The sequence below is a fragment of the Canis aureus genome, chromosome 10 (assembly GCF_053574225.1).
Source record: "Canis aureus isolate CA01 chromosome 10, VMU_Caureus_v.1.0, whole genome shotgun sequence".
In the NCBI taxonomy this organism is placed as follows: domain Eukaryota; kingdom Metazoa; phylum Chordata; class Mammalia; order Carnivora; family Canidae; genus Canis; species Canis aureus.
This window is the reverse complement of record NC_135620.1, coordinates 66,586,453-66,603,525: the sequence shown is the minus strand read 5'-3', so window position 1 is coordinate 66,603,525 and position 17,073 is coordinate 66,586,453. Positions and strand designations below refer to the sequence as shown.

General features: G+C 43.2%; 1 protein-coding gene across 4 annotated transcripts in view; it reads right to left on the bottom strand.

Annotated features, from left to right (window-relative positions):
- PALM2AKAP2 (PALM2 and AKAP2 fusion) overlaps nucleotides 1-10,940 on the bottom strand; it is a 468,534-nt gene extending 457,594 nt beyond the window's left edge. For 3 of the 4 annotated variants that reach the window (XM_077912859.1, XM_077912861.1, XM_077912863.1), the window contains exon 1: nucleotides 10,874-10,893. In XM_077912859.1, coding sequence (XP_077768985.1) covers nucleotides 10,874-10,878 — 5 coding nt within the window. In that variant the 5' untranslated portion in view covers nucleotides 10,879-10,893. Of the gene's footprint in view, nucleotides 1-10,873 lie in introns of all 4 variants that reach the window. The other variant, XM_077912871.1, reaches the window with a different exon arrangement.
- Between the last annotated feature and the right edge of the window lie 6,133 nt (nucleotides 10,941-17,073).

Below are 17,073 nucleotides of genomic sequence, written 5' to 3'. Positions count from 1 at the left end.
GCAATCACCTCAGTAACTTGCAGCATTAGAACTTCTCCTTCTGTCCTTCTCCGATTGACTTATTTCACTCAGCATAATACCCTCCCGTTCCATCCACGTTGAAGCAAATGGTGGGTATTTGTCATTTCTAATGGCTGAGTAATATTCCATTGTTACATAAACCACATCTTCTTTATCCATTCATCTTTCAGTGGACACCAAGGTATACGGTCTCATTCATTTGGGGAATATAAATAATGGTGAAAGGGAATAGAAGGGAAGGGAGAAGAAATGGGTAGGAAATATCAGAAAGGGAGACAGAACATGAAGACTCCTAACTCTGGTAAACGAACTAGGGGTGGTGGAAGGGGAGGAGGTGGGGGGTGGGGGTGAATGGGTGACGGGCACTGAGGGGGGGCACTTGACGGGATGAGCACTGGGTGTTATTCTGTATGTTGGCAAATTGAACACCAATAAAAAATTTATTCTTAAAAAAAAAAAAAGAACTTCTCTTTCTGAAGTTCAAGAGTCAACTCATAACGATTATCAAATAGCTTCTTCATATTTTGGAGCCTTGACCTCCAATGACCAAAATGTGTAAACAAAACAGAAAGTTGCCAAGTTCCAACCCAGTAATATGAAGTATTTTTTTTAAACCTTCAAACACTTCTATCCTTTGCACACTCTGTGAGCTGGAATCCCAGCTAGAAATAGAAGGCATGCTTAACCTGGATAATTGAAATGAGCTTAATAATGGGTCTGCTTTACAAAACCACGGGCAGAGTTCAGGGAAACCAACAGGAATGGTGAAACATGCCAGGGGCAAACCAAGTAGGGAGATCAGCCACAGTCTCACCAAGCCCTGAAGGAGGAAGGGGAGAGAATGGTTACCAGAATTAGTAGAGAACAGAAGCAGGAAAGGGCTGCAGGCAGGAGGTGTAGCCTTCACATGAGGAAAGTAGCCAGAGCCAATGCCCTACCCTACTGGAAGGGAGACCATAAAGCATATACGCTGACCTCACTCTTCTTTCCACCCTTAGGTCTCCTGCTGGTGTCTTGCATTGATCCAACCCAATAGGAAACCAAAGGACAAAAGAGCCTAACTGATGCAGTCCACAGAAGTCAGCCTCATGGGGCAGTACGCAGAAGTAGAGAATGGATTTGAAGGGTGGACAGAAAATACCTGCTATGCACACCTCCTTCAAAATTCTTCTACTGCAGGGGCACCTGGGTGGCTCAGATGGTTAAGCATCTGCCTTCAGCTCAGGTCAGGATCTCCTGGTCCTAGGACTGAGCCCCATAGTGCTCCCAGCTCAGCAAAGAGTCTGCTTCTCCTTTTCTCTCTGCCTCTCCCCTTGCTCATGTGCTTTCTCTCTCCCTGTATCTGTCTCAAATGAAGAAATAAAATCTTTTTAAAAAAAAATTCTTCTACTGCAAAGTATTTACAATATTATTCACAAACTTATTCTGTCCTAACACTGCTGAGAACTGAAGAAAGGATCTATGATAACAACAAATTTTCCAATAATGATGACATTTGCTAGTTCCTAATATTTTCATGGGGATGCAAGATTGGCTGATTCTTTCACTCAGAGACAGGGTAAAGGCAAATTTTCTATCTCCCTGAAACCTGCTGAGATGAAAGAAAAGTTGGACAAAATTTATCTTCTATGAAACTAGGAGAGTTAAGATTTCTAAATTACAGATTCTAAGAATCACCATCCCTAAGGAGTAAAAATTGTGTTAAAACAGTGGACAATCCTAAAAGGTGATCTCTACCTCTAGAGATTCCAGTTGGCTTTCAAAAAATTCTCTATAAGTAAAGAGAGAGCTCACAGAGGCCCAACGCTGGGATGGTGAGGAGTGGCATGAACAAGTCATGAAAGACATGGGAAACATCTGTGTGGAGCACCTGGTTCCATACCAGCATGGCACAGAAATGACTCCAATGGAGCTACTACTCTGTGAAATATCTCTCTCTCTCTCTCTTTCTCTATCTATTTATCTCTATCTCTATCTCTTATCAGTGAAAGTCTAAAATTTTAAAACTTAATGTAGAGGACTCGTCTGAACACATAGAGGGTAGTCATAATCTACCACAGTCTAGCCATAGTCTGGAGGTTAGAGTACAAAAGAAGGAAAGTAACAATCACCTTTGTAGATGACTTGCCCCCTCCCCTCTGTTTGTAGATGCTAAACAGAGCTGACCACATAGCGACAAATGAGCACCAAATATCTGTCTGCCCCTCTGCTCTGAGACACATGCACACGCACACACACACACACACACACACACACACAGAGCTGGAATATGTGATCTATCTCAGTGACCTGCTCACATACTACAAGGCATTTTTAGAGAAGATATTATAGAGTTGTAAGAAATATTTATGACGGATCCCTGGGTGGTGCAGCGGTTTGGCGCCTGCCTTTGGCCCAGGGCGCGATCCCGGAGACCCGGGATCGAATCCCACGTCGGGCTCCCGGTGCATGGAGCCTGCCTCTCCCTCTGCCTGTGTCTCTGCCTCTCTCTCTCTCTCTGTGACTATCATAAATAAATAAAAATTAAAAAAAAAAAGAAATATTTATGAGACAAAGATCGCATCTAAAGTCACAATCTTGGGCAGCCCAGGTGGCTCAGTGGTTTAGCGCTGCCATCAGCCCAGGGCGTGATCCTGGAGACCTGGGATCGAGTCCCACATCGGGCTCCCTGCATGGAGCCTGCTTCTCCCTCTGCCTGTGTCTCTCCCTCTCTCTCTCTCTGTGTCTCTCATGAAGAAATAAATAAAGTCTTTTTTAAAAAATTTAAAAAAATAATAAAGTCACGATCTTCCCCAAACACTGTCTCCCCCTTATTCTTGGGCAAACAGAATGCTTGGATAGAACACCTGTTTGGAGTTCTAAATGAGGAGTAATAAGTGCAAAACTTTCAACATGCATAGATTCTATATGCTTAATTATTATTTTTTAAAAAGAGAGGAAAGATTTACATGCAAAAGGCAAGTAAGTATATTTCAAAAGAAATAATACAAGTAAATGAAATTTTCAGATAAATTCTCCATGCAAAGAAATTAAAGAAAATATGAAACCTTTCTAAAATGTGCAAAATGAGCTGGAGGAGTCAGAAAACAAATTGAAGATGACAATAAAACCATTATAGAAATGAAATCTACATTAGAATGAGTAAGAACTAAACAAATATTGCTAAGAACCAGTCAGTTGCCTAGAGGATTGACTTTAAAATGTAACAAAAGCTCAGAGGAAAAATCAGGGAAAAAAACATAAACAATTTGAGATAGTTATGGATAACTATGGTTAGTTATGGAGTTATCAATTTGACATAGATATGGATATGACACATACATCTATTATGTATAATACATAAAACATAATAGATGTATGTGTTGTAAATAAGAGAACAAGTATATTGTTTAATTGAAAGCCATAAAGAAAATGTCTTTACCAAAAAAAAAGGAAAATATAAATCTTTAGATCAAGGGAATGTATCATTTTCCAGAAAAAACTGACCAGTGACTTGCAGTGAGAAATATCAAAACTGACCAGTGACAAAAAAAAAAAAAACTGACCAGTGACTTGCAGTGAGGAATATCACAAAAAGTTATTAAACTCTCATGTTTAAAAATAATTTTTTCAGCACCAAGGTAAAAAAAAAAAAATTGCAAGAGTGGGAGGGCTTGCATTGCAAGCCAGTTACAAAGAGTAAATAATCAGGCTAGCCTCACTCTTTTTCAGAGCAACAGTTCATGCCACAACACAGCGGAACAATGTCTTATAGAATTATGGGGGGGGTACAGGAATGTATAATTTTACAGTCGATTTATTTGTTCATAGAAGCAACAGAAAGGCATTCAGAATATAATGCCCTTGGGCCCTGTTTGAAAACAGTACTTTCCAACTAAACACTTAATGCTCAGGAAAGAGGATGCCAGTGAGGAAGGGGCTGGTGATCTTGGCTCCATCCAGATCCAAGACTAACACTAAGCCCACAAAGCATGGTGCTGCCTCAGGACCTTTGCAACTGCTCTTCCTTCTGAGGCTCACCTACTCACTTGTTCAAGACTCTGTTCAAACGCTCCCACTCAGAAACCTGTCTCCTGACTCCTCCATCAAAAATAACCCTCCATCATCACCCTCCAGTCTCCTAATATGTTTTATTTTTAGTCTTAACACATAACACTTCCTGACATTAATGTATATACACATTGGGTCTCCTCTATGAAATGAAAGCTCTGTGATGGGAGGATCTTTTTCAGTTTTGTTCACTGCGGTATTCTCAGCACTTAGAATGGTGCCCAGTGCATAAGGGGTGCTCAGTTGATTGAGTGAACTGTGAGAATTATGGTTACAAATCAAAATTGCCAATGTTAAAAACTTTGAAAATGTAAAATGAACAATGTAACTGCAACAAATAGTAAATGGAGGGCTGAGTGATATACTCTCATTTCCTCAATTATAGGAGTAAGAAACCAACCAATGAAATTGAAATTTGACAAACTCTACAAATATTACTTGATCACTTTTTAAAGTAAATTAGGCATTTTAAGTTTTCCCTTTGTAAATAATTTTCATTCTCTTTTGGACTCAAGCTTCCTATTTATATGTTATAGCTCCATAGTGCTCTCTGAAAAAATGAAAAGTAGCCTGGAGGCCCTCAGTCCAGTGAGGAAAAGCACAGACTGTGACCACTGAGTAGTTACATTAAGTTAGATGAGTCAAATATAAATGTATTACTCAGATATAAATATATGCTTGAGTATATATACTCAGTGGTGGTGAGGGTCGTCAAGGAGTTGAAGAAACAGGGACTCAAAATTACCAATTGCAATGTAAAGTGATAGAACATTTTTGGATGCACTTTGACAGTATATGGAGAAATTCATAATATGCATATTCACTCACTCAGCAATTCCATTTCTGGAAAGTAGTATACAGATTCAGCTGCAGGATGTACAAAGATGTTCATTGCAACATTGCATATAATAGCAAAAAAAAAAAGTGGTAACAAACCTAAATCTTTATCAAAGAGGACTGATGAACTATATTCCAAAAGTAAATGCTAATCAGCTAATAAAAGCACATGTGAGGGACACCTGGGTGGCTCAGTGGTTTAGAGCCTGCATTCGGCCCAGGGCGTGATCCTGGAGTCCCGGGATCGAGTCCCACATCAGGCTCCCTGCATGGAGCCTGCTTCTCCCTCTGCCTCTCTCTCTCTTTCTGTGTCTCTCATGAATAAATAAATAAAATCTTTTTTAAAAAGCATATGTGATAGATGAATACATATTGATATATAAAATTATGCACCATATATTAAGAGGAAAAAGCAAGCTACAGAATAATGTATATGGTATGATTTCATTTATATAAAAGAAGTATTTAAACTTATATAAGTATGTGTTTCCAACTCTCTTTTGTTTGCATGGAAAATATCTGGAAGGATACCTCCAAACTGTTCGTGGTAATGCTCTAAGGACTAAGCCTTGGGGGAAAGCATAGGGAAAGGGGGAGGTTCACTTCCTAAACTAAACCCCAAAACATTTGAACTGTTGTAAAAAGCATACACTGCTTCCATCATAAAATTAACTTTTAAAAGCCTTCACACATTTTTTAACACGTTTATTCAATGTCTACGATGTGCTGAGCACGTGAAATGGCACACTTTGTGTAATAGGAGGACAGACTTAGCCAACAAAAAGGGTTCAAGGTCATATAGCACCCATAGTCACATTTAGACTAAACAGGAAGTTCCTTGAAGACAGGATCAGGTCACCATTTATCCCCAGTACCTATCACAGTGCTTGGCACATAGGAAATATTCAGCAAATGTTTGCTGAATAAATGGGTGAATGTATGAATGAGGCATATATTAAAAATCAGAAATCGGCTATGACTCAATATCCCTCACACACTTATCTCTTCATGAGACTAGATTTGTTTATGTGAAAGAACAATCTTTAGCTGAGATGCTCTGTGATCTCCTGTGGCTTGGCCTGTGGCTAAGTCTATGTGAAAGCAGGCATCTAAAAAAAAAAATAAAAAATAAATAAAAATAAATAAAAAGCAGGCACCTGACAAGCGATGGGAAATGTCATTTCTGAGTCCCATCACATCAGTTCTGAGGCTGCCATCTATGTTGTCAGAGGCCCAGTGCAGGCAGAGAGGGCAACAATTTAAAGAGCTCCCACGTTACGTCCTCTGTGCCTTTCAGCTCCCACAGTTTTGAAGACGGTGTTCTAGAGAAGTATCCAGCAAAACCAATAGGTGTCGTATCAAATTAATAACCACACATACTAAAGTTTGTTCCCACATATAACATTGATCTCACACTCAACCCAACAAGAAGGGCAGCCAGGTACAATCAGTTAGAACTCTGCTGGCTATATGTATTTTTTTTTTCCTATTTCAACGGAGATGCCCTTGTTTTATTAAAAGCAATAATACTCATGAATAAATGTTTCTATTTTTATTTTCACCATATTTGATTTAAAATTAACGACCTTGGCTTATTCAAAACTATCAGGTACTAGATTATCACACACTGTCTGGCTTTTTAAATTGATAATCCGCTTCTCCTGTAGCAGATATTTGCAGGATTCTGATGCCTGGCTATGACACGTATTTTCTTTTTTTTTTTTTTCTTCCAAGTTTTTATTTGAATTCAAGTTAGTTAACATTAGTGTAGTATTGGTTTCAGGAGTAGAACCTAGTGATACATCACTTACATATAACACCCAGTGCTCATCACAAAAGAACCCTTAATGCCAGTCCCCACCTATAACCCATCCTCCATCCCCCTCCCTCCATCAACCCTCAGTTTGTTCTTTATTGTTAAGAGTATCTTATGATTTGCCTCCTTCTGTTTTTATCTTGTTTCCTTCCCTTCCCCTTGTTCATCTGTTTTACTTCTTAAATTCTACATATGAGTGAAATCATATGGTATTTGTCTTTTTCTGACTGACTTATTTCACTCAGCATAACCTTCTAGTTCCATTCATGTTGTTGCAAATGGCAAGACTTCATTCATTTTGGTGGCTGAGTAATATTCCATTGCATCTATATGATGGAATAATATAATAATATAATGTGATATATACACAATCTTCTTTATCCATTCATCAGTCGAGGGCCATCTGGGCTCCTTCCATAATTTGGCTATTGTTGATAATGCTGCTATAAACATTGGGGTGCATGCCCTCCTTCAAATCAGCATCTTTGTATCCTTTGGCTAAATACCTACTAGTACAATTGCTCAGTCATAGAATAAAATAGTTCTATTTTTAACTTTTTGAGGAGCCTCCACACTGTTTTCCAGAGTGGCTGCACCAGTTTGCATTCCCATCAACAGTGCAGGAGGGTTCCCCTTCCTCTGTCTTTACCAACATCTGTTATTTCCTGAGTTACTAATTTTAGCCATTCTGACAGGTGTAAGGCGGTATCTCATTATTGTTTTGATTTGTATTTCCCTGATGATGAGTGATGCTGAGCATTTTTTCATGTGTCTGTTTGCCGTCTGTATGTCCTCTTTGGAGAAACGTCTGTTCCTGTCTTCTGCCCCTTTTGTAACTGGATTATTTTGGGTGTGTTGACTTCGATAAGTTCTTTACAGATTTTGGATACTAGCCCTCTATCTGATATGCTATGGCACATTTTCTATGCCGTCTATTTTACATACCTTCAGAGGAAAAGTTTATATTAGCTTCTTGAACTTTTAAGCCTCAAAGTTTCAAAAGACAAATAATTATCATCACGCCCATTCATAAAGCTCTTTGGTGGCTCCCCATAGCACTTAGCCACGTCTCTAAACCACCTTCCTCTCACTGCCAAAGCTCCAGCCATACCACCCTTCTTTCAGTTTTTCCAACCTTCCAAGGACTTCTCCTGGGCCAGGGCCTTAGCACGTGCTGTTGTCTCAGCCCAGACGGCTTCTTCCCTCTACTCCTCACCTAGCCAACTCCTTCTCATCCTCTAGATCTCACATCAGATATCAGTTCCCCAGGGAGGCTTTGCTGACACTCTAATCAACTTATATCCCCTTCCTGTTATTTTCTCTGTGCATTTCCCTCCATGGCATTTATTGCACCTTTATTTATGTATTCATTTGTGTTTACTGCTTTAACATCTACCTTTTCATTCGACTACGAACTTCAGATGATGAAGAATCGTGACTGCTTTGTTGACCAATGCTAATCTCAACAAGGATTTGTTAGCTAAATGAAAAAATAAAAGAAGGAAGTGAAATTTTATTCCCCGTTTAATTCTTTTTCATAAACATAAGCTGAACCCCATAAGAAAGAAGAATTGAGCCCCTATCTCACTGATATTTAAAGCAGCCTGTTCTATTTAAGATGAGATTTTGAGAGAGCTTAGGATGAGGAGAAGAATAGGTGCTGAGAAATTTTGTTAGACCCAAGACAGGAAAAGGTGGTATTCTGAAAGGAGAGAAAAAGAGTTTAAAAGTTGATTATGTTAATGAAGCAAAGAAAGTGGGACTGAGAACAGATAGACAGTTGGAAATGCAGGAGGTTAACTGGAAGGGGAGAAGGACTTTGGAATGTCACAGGGGAGCAGGAAAGCCAGGGCCAGGTTGATCAGGAGAGAAGGGGGCTGGCTGGTTGTGGCACCTATGTGGATCCTGCAGGAGAGGAAGGGCGCGGGAGGTGAGCACCCCGGGAACAAAAACTTAGCTGGAGGAGGGAGAGGAAATGAGGGAGGGTCCGAGGAAGGGAAGTGACAAATTCTTTATGCTGTTCCACAGTTACTGAGCACTCAAGTTGGGAGTCTGGAAGATACACAATACATTCATGTACTAACGTGGAAGGGTAAAGATGGAAGTTGCTGCCCTGGCAAACGTCCAGGGTACCCCTTAACTTCCCCCAGTGCGATGACTAGATCTACATTCATTCTCTTATTAAGGACAGTCTCCATGTCTAAACAAACAGCAACGGCAATAAGAATAGAACATGCCAGGGGCCCCTGGGTGGCTCAGTCGGTGAAGTGTCTGCCTCCAGCTCAGGTCATGATTTCAGGGTCCTGGGATCGAGCCCCACATGGGGCTCCCTGCTCAGCAGGGAGTCTGCTTCTCCCTCTGCCCATCCCTACCACTCAGGCTTGCTCTCTCTATCAAATAAAAAACTAAATAAATAAGAATAGAACATGCTAAAGGCCAAGTTGTCCAGCTTCTGCTCTGTGTACCCAGGTCTGTTCTATCTTTTGGTTGCTTCTCCAAATCTACAATGGTATCTTGAGAATTGTGTTACTCTCAGCTGCCCTTGGGGCATTAAGCTTCTTTATAAATTGTCTGGAGGGGAAAAAAACAGCTTGGTGCCAACCTGAGACCTCACAAAATGTCAATGGAGTAGGCTGGAGACCACAGTAATAATAATAGTAGACAACAGATAATATTTATAGATAAGAGATGATATTTATTGAGCTTCCTTTGTGCCAGGCTCTAAGGCCATTATATGTATCAATCTGTTTAATCTTCACAAAAATTGCCTGAAATCACTATTATTCCTGCTTCCAGAAATGAGGCCCAGAGAGACTGACGTCATTCAGCAAAGTGCACAGGGACTCAAGCCCAGCAAACTGATTTTCCAGAGACTTAATCATTAACTCCTTACATTTGTATACACCTTACACTTTACAAAGCCCCTTAGAAGAGACAGAAACATTATCTGATCCTCTTAAGGATGCTTAAAAAATAAGTCAGGAACATCCTTGTCTCCATTGTATACACGGGGAAACTGAGGCTCAGAGACATTAAATTACTGGCATAGGAAATCAGTAGCACTGGTCCCAGCCAAGGCAGGGGCTGAAATGTGCAACTCCTCGCTCCTAAAACCCCACACCATCTCCTACCCCTGCTTTAGCAGCCTTGTTGGTGAGAATTAAATTGCATCTGCACGATCAGATACGCAGAGGAATAAAAGCTGCATCTAGGGTTTGTTGGGTTTGGCATGAAGGTCCTGATACCTGAACACTGGACGTTATCTCCAGGCTGAAATATGATTTCCTACAGCCCCAGTGTCAGGGAGTATCCGTGGGAAGAGAGCAGGAGGCGGAGAAGCTGACCAAGGGAGCAGCATCTGAGAGCTGGCTTCAGAACCGACCCTTCCCCGGAGCCTGTCGCCTGTCAGGGTGGCCCTGCTGCGGCAGCAGCCTGGGAGAGTGACCAGAAAGCAATGCAGGCACGCACAGACTGACGAGGAAGAAACCCCAGTTCGAACCCACAGCCCAGGCCCTTTATTGTGTCCTTCTGGTTAACGCCCCTCTTGCTCCCTGCCCTCTGCTGCCCAACCCTCCCGTGCCGTGCCCACGGAGCCAAACGTTGTAACCCACCCCGCGCGGGCTGCTGCTCCCACCTTTCTTTCTCGTTTGTCAATTACCCCAGGAACAAATCAATCAAGGGGGGGGGGCGGGGGGGTCGTCCGATGGTTTCTAGTAGCCAGGGCATTGCAGCTCTGGTCCTATTACCCACCAACTCATCATCCTGCCATTACACGCTTCACACCCAACCACATTTGCTTCCCATCCGCAGTGACCCCCCCCCCCTTTTTTTAGCTGCAGTCCTGCTGGCAGGGTTAGGATCGCAAGGAATGGCCCTCGCAGCCGACTCCCGGGGAAGCGGCAGCCGGGGCAGGGGTGGGGGCGCCCGGGACGTGCCTCCCCCCTCGGCGGCCCCTCCCGAGGCCCTGCGGGCCGAGCGAGCGGCGCCCCGGGCTCCTGCCCCCCGCGGCGGCGGCTGCTAGAGAGCCGCGGGGCTGCCACGAGACACCCGACACCCGACACCCATCCCGGACCGGGACCCGGGCGGGCGCGGCCTGCCTCCGCGGTCGTCATGGCAACCCGGCGGGCGGCGCGGCGCGGGGATACTCACTCCATCGCGGCGCTGCTGCGGGGCTCGGGGCTCGGGGCTCGGGCGCTGCTCGCTCTGCCGGGGCCGGGGCCGGGGCCGGAGCCGCGCGCGAGGTGGAGCCCGAGCCGCAAGCCTCTCCCCTCCGCGCCCGCACCCCCGCCTCCCCTCGAGGGTTCAAAGTGAACGCTCGGGCTCTCGCGGCTCCCCGCCTGCGAGTAAGACGGGAGGCAATTGGATAACGCGGCTGCTGGGCGCTGGACCCGCCGCCCCGCTGGCAGGCTTCGGGAGGGAGCGCGCGGGCACCTGCGCGCAGTGCCCCGGGCGCCCGGGGCGGCAGGTGCGCCCGCGGCGGCTCCCCGGGGACGGGCGCGGGGGGCGGGGGGGGGGGGGCACGGCCCCGAGGGCTCGGGAAGCGCGTGAGTCATCCGCAAGCCTGCAGCTCTCCTCTGGGCGCTGGGAAGTTGCAAAAGAACCTGCCCCCCGCGGGCCGGGCTGCGTGGGTCGGGCACGCCGCGGTGCCAGCCCAGCGGGCAACCGCCCGAGTTTCCCAAGGAAAACTCTAGCAGCGCAGCGGCGCGTTCAGGCGGCGCTTCCTTTTTTTTTTTTTCTGTCTTTTTTTTTAAATACATTTATTATTTTTTTATTGCTGTTCAATTTGCCAACATAGAGCTTCCTATCCTGGGCGACCCCAGGCCCTTCTTATCTCTCCATCTCCTGCGTGACCTGCCCACCAGGAAGGTATTATCCAGTGATCCTCTCCCTCGTTCGTTCTTTGAAAACAATAGGTACACTGGATATGGTTTCCCAAATTACCATAGCCCCACCCCAGAGTTACAAGCCGCCCTAGAGCATGTATTTCTCTCCTTATACCGCCTCTGAGGAATCCCTAATTCCTAACGGTTTCCCAAGTGGAAACCTGGCTCCCATCCAGGTGCCCTGCACCTGCTGCAATGAAGGATAGACGGGACAGGCTGCAGGCTTCCACTGCGCCTTGAGGCCGGGTCCCTCTGTGAGGGGGGTCCGCAGGGTGCTGAGGATGCAGCCTTAACCATGGTCTTCACAGTCCCTGCCCTAGTGCAGCTTGCGGGATAAAGCAGAAAGACAAAGCACAGAGAAAGAGAAGAATAGACATCACCCCAGGCTGAAAATATTGCCCTAAAAATTAAGTAATAAAATACCAAGATGAAGGTTTTAAAATCAAGTTGTGGGCAGCCCGGGTGGCTCAGCGGTTTAGCGCCGCCTTCAGCCCATGGCGTGATCCTGGAGACCCCGGATCGAGTCCCACATCAGGCTCCCTGTATGGAGCCTGCTTCTCCCTCTGCCTGGGTCTCTGACTCTCTCTGTGTTTGTGTGTGTGTGTGTGTGTGTGTCATGAATAAATAAATAAAATCTTTTAAAAATCATTAAAAATCAAGTTGTGATGATGATTACACAAATTCACGAGATACTAAAAAAGGCACTAAATTGTACATTCTGGGTGAATTTTATGGTATGTGTATTATATCTTAATAAGGCAGTTTAAAAAAATACTCCAATGGAGGATAAAGGGGAAGTGGACCTGCTATGGTAAGGTGTTCAGGGAAGGACCCCTGAAGAGACTGGCCTGAGAGAGCATGGGCCCTGATATGCAGCCCCAGCTTGCTTGGTGAATCTAGATGGGAAAGAGCTCTGCACGATCAAGGGGCTGGAAGGAGATGGCTGCAACCTGTTCTGGGGAATGCATTGCTCCTCCTTTCCCTCTGGAAGGAAAGTGAGCCACAAAGTCAATCTTAGTAAAGATTCACAGGGCTGTTTTGTGGAAAGAAAACCTGGGTCATCTCCAGGTCTCCATTCACAGAGAATCTAGTGTGAATTTGGAGGTCACAAAATCCTCCCTCAACCCATGTCCCTCTTCAGCTACCATCCTATCTTTATTCTTTCCCTTCATAGTCAAGGCTCTTGAAAACATTGCCCATACTCACCATCTCTCCATCGTCACCTCCTATTTGCTCCTGGTAGTTTATAGGATTAAACTCAACTGTGAGTAATTAAGAGGCTCAATCAGGAGAGAGATTTAAGAGATTTTAAGAGGCAGACTTTTAGGAGTCTACCTCTTAAAAGTTCAGAGGTACGCAGTCCTGGACTGGTTTAGTATCTCTCAAAGAGCTAAGAGACCCAGGCTCCTCCAAAATATTGTTCTGTCACGTGTGATCTCCCTTCCTGAAGTCATGTCATAGTCAGAGCTGGCTGCTGCAGCTCCAGCCATCATGTCTGCATTCCAGCCTCCACAAAGGTGGAAGGAGCAAAGAAGAGAGGCCAAGGAAGCGCACCAGCTGCCTCTAATGGAACACTCCCAGAAGCTTCCTCAGGACACTTTCACTTACATCTCTTTGGCCACAATTCAGTCACATGGCCTTATTCAGGTTCCAGGGAGACTGGGCAGACAGTCTTTGTTCTGCATAGCCGTGAGCCTCGCCAGAAATCCAGGGCTCCATTCCCGTGGAAGAAGCAGTATTTTCTTACTCCTCAACCCTTAGCAGTCCAGCTTCTGCCTCTCCCATCCCACTAACACTGCTCCCCATAGTCACTGGCGCCAGATGCAACAGGCCTGTCTCAGGCCTCTTCTTGCATCTTTTATGAGCAGCGTTTGGCATTCTGACCACTCCCTTTCATATCTTTATTTTCTTTCTTTAAGTTGGTTTTATTGACACATGATTCATATACAGTTGAATTCATCCTTTTCAGGCGTACAGGTCAAAGAGTTTGGATACACTATACGCTCATGTAACCACCACCATAATCAAGAAAAGGAACACTACCATCACCCCAAACAGTTCCTCTGAATCCCTAGTCAATCCCCTTCTCCTGCCTCTAGCTCCTGGCAACCACTGACCTGATTTCTGTCTCTGTGGTTTTGCTTTTCCAGAATGTCATATAAACAGTATGTAGCCTTTTATATTTGTCTTCTTTCACTTAGCAAATGCTTCTGGGAGTCATCAATGTTGTGTGGAGAGGCAGTTTCTTTTCATTGTTGAGTACATTGTACAAGCGCACTACAATTTATTTATTCATTCACCAGTTGATGAATATTTAGACTGTTTCCAGTTTGTGGCAATTACTAATAAACTTCTATAAACATTCAAGTACAGAGCTTTTGTGAACATATGTTTTCACTTCTTTTGAGTAAATACCTGGGGTCACTCCTTCCATTCTGAAACTGTCCTATTCGACACCATATTACCACAGCTCTATCTACCCTTTCTCTGATTCTTGTCTTCTAAATGTTAATGTTCTACAGGATCTGGTCTAAACTCTCTTCCCTTCTGACCATACATACCCTCCCTGAGCAATTTTATCTACTTCCATGGCTTTAATTAGCTGCTTTTATGGTACTCACTTCCAAAACTAAATCTCCAGCACTTGTCACTACGTGGAATATCCAAAGTCCACTGTAACATCTTCACAAACACCTCAAACCCAATATGTCCAAAAAGCACTTATCATTTTCACCTGTAAATCTCCTCCTAGTAACCTGTACGCCTCTCCTAACAACAGAGAGGGAAATGTCCACACAGAAACCTGGGCACCTTCTTCAATTCATCACCATCCTCACCTCCTATATCCAGTCAATCAAGATTTATCCAGGCTGCCACCTGAAGAGTCACGGAGCCCATTCACTCCTATCTATCTCCCCAGCTGCTGATAAAACAGCCTCCCTTCTGGCCTAAAGAGGTGCCTCTAGTCCCACCTTACTGAGTTCCAACTCATCCAACTGTACAGCCAGAGCAATCTTCCAAAGACACAGATCTAATTATATCATCCCCTTACCTAACACCTTTCAACGGGCATCTCTTAACTTTAAGATAAAGGTCAAATTGCATTGTAGGTGCACCCCAAGTTTTTTGAAGTTAGATATTCACTATTATAATTTTCAAATGCAGTAGAAAAATAAGAATTAATTCGTTTTACAGGGCTGGCCTATACCTTATTAAGAGTCGGAAATATATCATTTGCTACATTTAACTGTAGGAAAAAATAACAGATTCTAGAGCCAAACAGACTCCGGTTAAAATTCCAGCTTAGTCATTTATTAGCTTTGTGATTTGGGAAATGTTTTTTAACCTAATTCATAGGTTTCTTCATCTATAAAATGAGGACAATAATTCCTATCTTTAAAGATTGGCTTGAAAATTAGATATAGTGTATACAAAATGTCTAGTACAGTGCCTGGTATTTAGTAGACACTCAATTAACAGTAGTAATAAACTATTATCATAATTATTACTGTTGCCATATCATTATAACTTTCCTCTGAAATCCCAAACATCATAACAGCTCTACCTTCACAGCATCCCTTTGAAGAACTGAAACTAAAACAGATGTAGAGACTGTGAAGAACAACTTGTTTAGTCTCTTTGATGAAATGAGAATATTACACTAGATGATATACTATTTATTCTTTAAAATGATATAGATATATCAATAATATAACATAGTAAAGTAGCATACAAAGTAACAGAGTATGGCTATGTAGATACATCGATACAAAAAAAAGATACATTGATACACATTCTCTAATAGTTTACTCATTTAAGTTGAGCTTACTAGATACTATTAGTACACCAAATACACATTAACACCTCTCTAACTTGGAAGCCAATACCTTAACAGATTTACCCATCTGAATTTTAGTCTAGAACCGGTAAATAAAAGGGTGATATAAGGTCCATGCTATAAGCAATTATTCTTAACCTCCTTAGGGTCATGAGTTCCTTGAGTATCTGACAAAAACTAGGGATCCTTCTCCCAAGAAAATCAAGTGGCACAAACTCAATTTTTCTTATAATATCAGATGGTTTGCAGACCCCCCTGAAGCCCGTGGCCCTCCGGCTAAGTTCTACTGGTCTGGAGTTTGCCACTTGCTCCCATATACATTATTTTATATTAACCTGTGATTGTCTTATGGACAGTTATTATTATCCCCATTTTGTAGATGAAGAGACTGAAGTTTAGAGTAGTTTTTTTTTTATTTATTTATTCATGAGAGACACAGAGAGAGAAAGGCAGAGACACAGGCAGAGGCAGAAGCAGGCTCCACGCAGGGAGCCTGACGTGGGACTCGATCCTGGGTCTCCAGGATCACGCCCTGGGCCAAAGGCAGGCACTAAACTGCTGAGCCACCCAGGCTGCCCCTGAAGCTTAGAGTAGTTAAATACTTGCATGAGTCGCATGTCAACAAGGGTCAAATTCATAAAACCAAAACCAAAGTCCTCAACCTCCTGGCCTAAAAAGAGAATAAGCAGCTCTGAGAGAAACCCCAACATGATTTCTATCTAACATCATAATGTCTAAGCTTTGGAATTCTCAAACTGGGCACCATGGCTGGGCTTTGTGGGATCTGCCTCAGACTACAGGCAAAATTATGGGCTGGGATTGGTGTATGAAGTACAGAGAACAGGTCCTTGCCTCTCCCTGTGTTTCCTCAGTGTTCCCTGATTCAAAACAAAATTCTGAATATGACTACTAATACTTAGTATGTTTGGTTAAATGGTTCCTGGGTCACTAGAATTAGAAACACACATTAGGAGAGGTTGGAGAGGATCGGGAAAGTGTCACTTTGGGCCATGACGGCTAATAAAAAAAAAATGAGGAAGAAAAGTATGAAAATGGTCACAGGACAACGAAACAAAAACACCAGCATGGAATCATTCAGTGTCGGACCTGACAGTCGTAGACATCAAAGTTGCTCCTGAGAACATCACAAGATAAGCATGTTCAGCACCTGTGTTTAAGACTAACAGGCTCTCAAATGTTCCCCTTCATATTAGGTTTTTAATGTTTATATTTCAGCTAGGCTAGAATCGAGTTATTTGGAAAGTGCATTGGTGATTCATGTTCAGTCTCATTTCTCATCCATGTTTGGTTAATGGAGATATTACTATAATTTTCAATGTCTAACTGGGTGGGAAGGGAATAAAAATAGGCACAATCACTTTGCTAAGCTCAAGGTATAATTCAAATACATGAACAAATCCAAAGCAACTCATTAGACTGATCATTAAAATAGAAACACAGGCAGTTCCCTAATTTACCTGGCATTACTGGATTTTAACTCTAATCCTAGAAGTAACAGGTCCTATGGAGATTTATGTATTTTTTTATATTTTATAACACACCACTTTACCTTTTTACTTCCATGTAAATAATGTTACTACTAGAGGTATGTAGGAAAGAAACATCTC